The sequence below is a fragment of the Felis catus genome, chromosome B4 (genome assembly GCF_018350175.1).
Source record: "Felis catus isolate Fca126 chromosome B4, F.catus_Fca126_mat1.0, whole genome shotgun sequence".
NCBI lineage: Eukaryota > Metazoa > Chordata > Mammalia > Carnivora > Felidae > Felis > Felis catus.
This window is the reverse complement of record NC_058374.1, coordinates 98,451,756-98,457,859: the sequence shown is the minus strand read 5'-3', so window position 1 is coordinate 98,457,859 and position 6,104 is coordinate 98,451,756. Positions and strand designations below refer to the sequence as shown.

The 6,104-nt window shown below is 44.4% G+C and overlaps 1 protein-coding gene across 1 annotated transcript; it reads right to left on the bottom strand.

Annotated features, from left to right (window-relative positions):
• Window positions 1-1,795: 1,795 nt before the first annotated feature.
• On the bottom strand, window positions 1,796-5,522 carry ATXN7L3B (ataxin 7 like 3B). Its single transcript, XM_006933896.4, has one exon. It carries the CDS (start codon window positions 5,179-5,181, stop codon window positions 4,888-4,890), a length of 294 nt encoding a protein of 97 aa, XP_006933958.1. The 5' UTR covers window positions 5,182-5,522; the 3' UTR covers window positions 1,796-4,887.
• Window positions 5,523-6,104: the final 582 nt, after the last annotated feature.

The following is a 6,104-nucleotide window of genomic DNA, read 5'->3' as shown; positions in this document are numbered from 1 at the left end:
GAGAATGCACAAGCAGAGGAGGGGCAGAGAGAGAGGGGGACAGAGGATCCAAAGTGGAGTCTGCGTGGGCAGCAATGAGCCCAGTGCGGGGCTCGAACTCATGAACCACAAGGTCATGACCTGAGCCAAAGTCAGATGCTCAACTGAGCCGCCCAGGTACTCCCTTTTTAAAAAATTATAACACATAAGGGGCACCTGGGTGGCTCAGTCAGTTAAGCATCCAACTTCAGCTCAGGTCATGATCTCATGGTCCATGAATTCAAGCCCCTCGTTGGGCTCTGGGTTGACAGCTCAGAGCCTGAAGCCTGCTTCAGATTCTGTGTCTCCCTCTCTCTCTCTCTGATCCTCCTCTGCTCATGCTCTTTCTCTCTCAAAGATAAACATTAAAAATATATATATATATAACACTTCAAAGTAACTCAGATGGGTCCTAATGAGTTATTATGACCAATACTAAATTATTACTAATTATTACTGTGTGCAAAGAAAGCTCTTCCTGAATACTTAACTACAGAGCATACTTTATTTTCAGGGTCTTTATCTTTGTCAACATCAAGTAACCATTAATTAGGTTCCTGACCTCAAGGTACATGCTGTAGTTAAAATGCAGTATCCAGGGAGTTAAAAGGTATGCTTTTTTTTTTCTTTTTAAATATGAAGATCATTAGTTAGAAAACATGAAAAGGAAGAATTTAAAAGTCCTGAAATCAAATGGATCCAGTAAGCATTGAGATCTTGCAAATCCTCATTTCAGAAAATTAGGTTAGCACCAAATACATTTAATTTAAATCTAAACATACAAAATAAAATCCAAAAGTATTTGTTGCAGCTACATTTAAATGTTAGGTGACTCAATACCATGGTACAGGTCCATAACATCGCTGAGGTATTGTGCTGAGATGATTTTTCTGCTGGCCCCATTTCTATCATAATTTTTACTCATCTAAATACTACTTCCAATTTGGGACTTTTTTTTAATTTTTTTTTTCAACGTTTATTTATTTTTGGGACAGAGAGAGACAGAGCATGAACGGGGGAGGGGCAGAGAGAGAGGGAGACACAGAATCAGAAACAGGCTCCAGGCTCTGAGCCATCAGCCCAGAGCCTGACGCGGGGCTCGAACTCACGGACCGCGAGATCGTGACCTGGCTGAAGTTGGACGCTTAACCGACTGCGCCACCCAGGCGCCCCAAGGGACTTTTTTTTTTTTTTTAATGAACTAGAACATTTAGCCAACAAGTAAATTTGAACAGCACTAAGCAATATGTATAATTTCTAAGAGAAGTGCTCCACCTCTGGATTCGGAACTGAAAGGAATAAAAATTCTCAGAATTACTTTAAAAACAAACTGAAGGACCTAAAGAGTTGGGGTAAAAAAAATAATGAAAAGTATTGGGAAAAAAATTACCTTTAGAAAGGCCGACTCATTTTCCGCTATGAATCATGTGTCTTTTGAGAGCAAGGGTATGAGCTTGAAAAGGTGGTAAAATGTATATATTATGGTATCTGGAGTTCCACTCAAAGAGAACTGACTTTCATATTGGACTCATTTAGTGACAGGCTTGGATTGTATTTACTTTACCACCTACTTCGTTTCTTACACTGGATGTTGCAGAAGGCCAAATGTGTAGGACTAGATGGAGAAATAAAGTTGGACAAAGTTCCTCTACTTTGATAAAACTCCCATTTAGGAGAAAATGATAAAGGTTCAACAGCAATTCAACATTTATTTTACTATGTCAATACCTGAAAAACATGTATAATCTTAAAAGATGAACATACAGTCTAAATAAAGTCATTTTTTAAAATTTTATTAGTACTGTTTACCAATGGGGAGATGCAGTTTATTTACACCAGCAGCCATAGGGGCAAGGGGAATACACAGTTAGCAATCTGTATAGGATGGACTACTTATGCAAAAATAATAATCTCCAAAACAAAGGACAGTGGTGAGCTTCACTACACTTCCCCAATGATCCCAGCATGCGATAATGCCAGGCAATGGCCCCTGGACATGCGGTGGTGGGAACTAATGTATGGAAGAAAAAGTCACAAACCACAAAAATTTGTAAAGAACCCCTTCCCCCCATACACACACACACACTCAGATACATAATAGAATTACAGGGTGATCAATATACTTAATTGAGGAAGGAAGGAGGGATAGGAATTCTGCTGTTAGAGGGAAGATAGGTAGGGAAAGGGAGAGTTCCTAACCACTGTCAACTATATGGTAGGGAGCATTCACTCCCCAGAAAAGAAAGGAGTTAGTTTGTCCCCTCAGGGCACCTGTTGGACCTAGCCCACTTCATACCCAACCAGGAGAGGCCTAGGGCACCTGCCCTAATAACTGGAGGGCAAAAAACAAAAACAATAACCAAGAGGGAGGTAATATGAACCAATGATTATTCAAAATTACTTTCCACTTCTTCCTCCTCTAACCAAGAGAAAGACCAGAAAGCAAACAGTAATATCACAATCAGAGCTCCCTCCCTGAAGGAAGAGTGGACGATGACCCTACCTTCAGCCTGTTTCTCAGACGTTATTTGGGAATAGGCCAGAGTTTTACTTAGATCCTCCTTTCCCTATGTATCCCCTTAGAAGGAGATGTCTATAAAATCAAGGGCAGATAACCCAAAATTATTTTAGCTCTTGCTTTAACTTTCTAAAAAGTTATTACAATTCTTGAAGACCAATCTGTAACTACACCTTAACCCTGACCAGAACAATTCCAGGGGGAGAATGCAATAATAGACAGTCTTGAAGCCAGCCCTATTACTATGGTTCCCTTAATGTCTATATGTAACACAAATTAGTCCATACAGTGCAAACAGTTCCTTCTGGGATAAGGATACATGCACAGCAAGGTTTAGAGAAAACAGATCAGGACCCACTCCATCCCCGTGTGTGTCAGTCAGTCTTTACTGGTCTTCTGCTTAGGTCCTAAGAGGGAGTATCCAAGTGGAGGTGGGAAGATGTAACTCCTTATGAAGTAAGACACAGCAGGAAGGCATCTAGCAAGGCAGTCCTATAGGAAAATGCTTAGGCATGACACTGCCTTTCATATACAAAAAATTATGTTCTCTCCCCATTTTAATCTGAACAGAGGAACCCCTCAGAAAGATTCTTCTCTGGATCTCCTGGAAGAAAAGAAGAAGAAGAAGAAGAAGAAGAAGAAGAAGAAGAAGAAGAAGAAGAAGAAAAGAAAAACTTAAAACAAGCCAAGGAAAGGGAAACTGGGCAGGCTTCAGAAGCAGGAGCATCAAGAGAGATGAATTGAAACTGGTCAGTGTGAAAGCAGGGTGGCAGGCAGCACCTGGAGTCGTGAGCTGCACCAGATAGGCAGTGGAGCAGGGGACAGTAGGAACATGGGGCCAAGCCAGACAGATGAGGCTGGGCCCCTTACTGGGGCACAGAATGAGGTAAGAAAACATTTCAAATAAAGCAGCACCGTTCCCGCTCACTTTGGGGCTCTCACCCCTCTACACTTCATAAACCCTCGATCAGGGAGTAAAGTGGAGGGTAGTTTTGATATGTGGCTCACATTTCCCATCCTTGCCTATCCCATTCCCTGACTTCTGACAACAAAAGGACAGCTCTTGTTGTCAAGAATGTCCAAATGGGACTGAATGGAAGGGGCTGCCCCTCATGAGGGACAGAGGTGGGGACAGTCTAGATGGTCACCGTAACAGAGCTTTGACTGACCAACCCAAGGAACAGGGGCATTCAATAGGATACTGCAGTCAGATGAGAGACAACCCAGTCTTGCTCCTTGGCTCCTAGCACTAACCCATTAACACTGAAGGTAGCTGGAAGAGGTCCCCTCTGGGCTCAGCTTTCAAATCACAGTCTCCTGCATGGCCATTATACTTTTCAGTAATTCAGGCCTGCCCCGGGCATGAGAGGCAGGCAGTGACCTGGCATAATGACCAAGTCAGACACACGGACTGGCTAGGTAACACTAAAGTAACTCAGAGTAGGAAAATGACTGCCCCACCAAACTGTTGTTCACAGCATCATATATCCAGATATGAATCTTGCAGTTTAAGAGATCGTGCATAGTTGCAGAGGCCCCTGCTACCTCTTCAAGGGATCATAACTAAATCCTCAGCCTGCCCGGATAACCAAGTTGTCCATTTACCAAGCCTATGCCACCGGGTGGGGTGCAAGACAAAGGGCTCTGTTCAGCAAAAGGTTAGCCCTTGTCCCCAAGTCTGTTCAAGTCACTGTAATGCTGGACCTTTGGGAAACTGGTAGCTTTGACCTTTTCTTCTTGTTGGAGCCAAGATCACAGAGCTTCCCCTACCAGATTCAGTTGTAATTCTTTTTCTTGGTTTTCCCAAATTGGAACTGTTAACATCCAGATCTCATACCTGACTTTCACTTGTCTTGGAGAAGTCCAAATCAGAGGCTCAGAGATCACAGGAGCAGTCCCACTGAGGCCCAGTGATTAAGGCCTGACCATCAGCTATGTCCAAACTGTCAGTAACCGAGAAAGCCCTTGACATCAGGCAGACGGCAAGGCTGAGGAACCAAAGGATTTATATGCTGGGTACACAGCTGCTCACCTGTGCACTGGACACAGTACACTTGTGCACTTTCTGGTGTAGAGCTGGACCTGCACGGTACGGTGCACAGGATGCACAGCTCCTCCTGCCCAGGGTTTCAAAGCTGATTCCAGGTAATATACTTATAAAAGGATCCGAATTCCTAAATTCTCCACTTTGGGTTTTTAAAGGCTAGGATCTTCAATGGGAATTGGGACTTTTGTCTTATTTTATTTATTTTATTTTTTTTTCTTTTTCTACTTAGATACCTAACTTCTCCAAACCACAGGACCGGTCTATGTTATTGTCCTGGTCACCCTCTGACTCTCTCATGTTGCAGCTACTGGAATTCTGGGGGTGAGCGTTGCAGCTGCTGATCAGGCCCATTCCCAGATTCTCCGGGAAGGGAGCAAAGCGGAAGGCGGCACGCTCCTTTATCTTCCACAGGCTGAATGCCAAAATCCTTCACGCTACCAGTTTCTGCGAACTCCAGGTAGAAGTAGCCACACTTGACTGCCCGATGCACCTCAAAGCAGAAGCCCAAACACGAATCCTCTATTAGGTCTACGTATATCTCCTGAGCGATGGCCTCTAGCTTGTTAGTATCCAGGTTAGCCAACGAAATTTCCTCCATTTTAATCTGTAAACGACTGTGGAGAGGGCGCTCGTATTACTCACAGCAGCACCAGCAGCAACACGTCGGGCTCCTCGGGCCGCGCCTAGGCCTAGAGGCCTGTCAGGGCCGCGTCCTCAGGCGGCGGGGGCGGAGGCGTCCGCGGGGGCGGGGGCAGAGCAGCAGCCAGCGGCGACTGCTCCCGAACCTCAAGTCCTTCGGTTTCTTCTGGCGTCTCCCGGGGTCTGGGACTTTGAGCTCAGGCTGGCCCCGGACTCACCGCCAAACGGTCTCAGCGCCTCAGCCAGCAACCCCGGCCTCTTCCGCTCCCAGGTCCGGGCTTAGCCCCGCCTCCTAACTTCCGCCCCTCAGAACGCCTGCGCACTGGTCCCCCTCAGAACGCCTGCGCACTGGTCCCGCGCAGACTCGCGGTACTTCTCCCTCCGCGGAGGTCCCTGAGAAGCCTCGCCGTTTGCGATTTCGTTTGGTTCGGAGAGCTAAACCTGTCGGACTTTCCTTATCTCTGATGTAAATGGATCGCAAGGATGCTGCTGTTTTCTGTTATTTTATTTGTAGATTTAAACATTCCCTAATGAATTCACCACACATGCCTAATTGATTCCCTCATGAAAATGGCAAATAATGACGTGCGCCTTTTGGTAGGATCCAAAATAGGATTTTAGGAACAGTTTTCCGAATACGTTTGAAAATTTCACTTATATAATTTACTTTTAATTATTTCTAGTTAACTGCCGCATCTGTCATTTAAATCCACTAGATGGTGCAAGGAAACAAATTACAATATAATTTGCCTTTCAGTCTTAAAAATAAGAACTAGGTACTAAAGACATAATTCACATATACTGATCCCATGAACCTAAGGCGTTTATCTCATTTATAAGTCCATTAAATCAGAGTGATTATAAGTAGATTATCATATACAT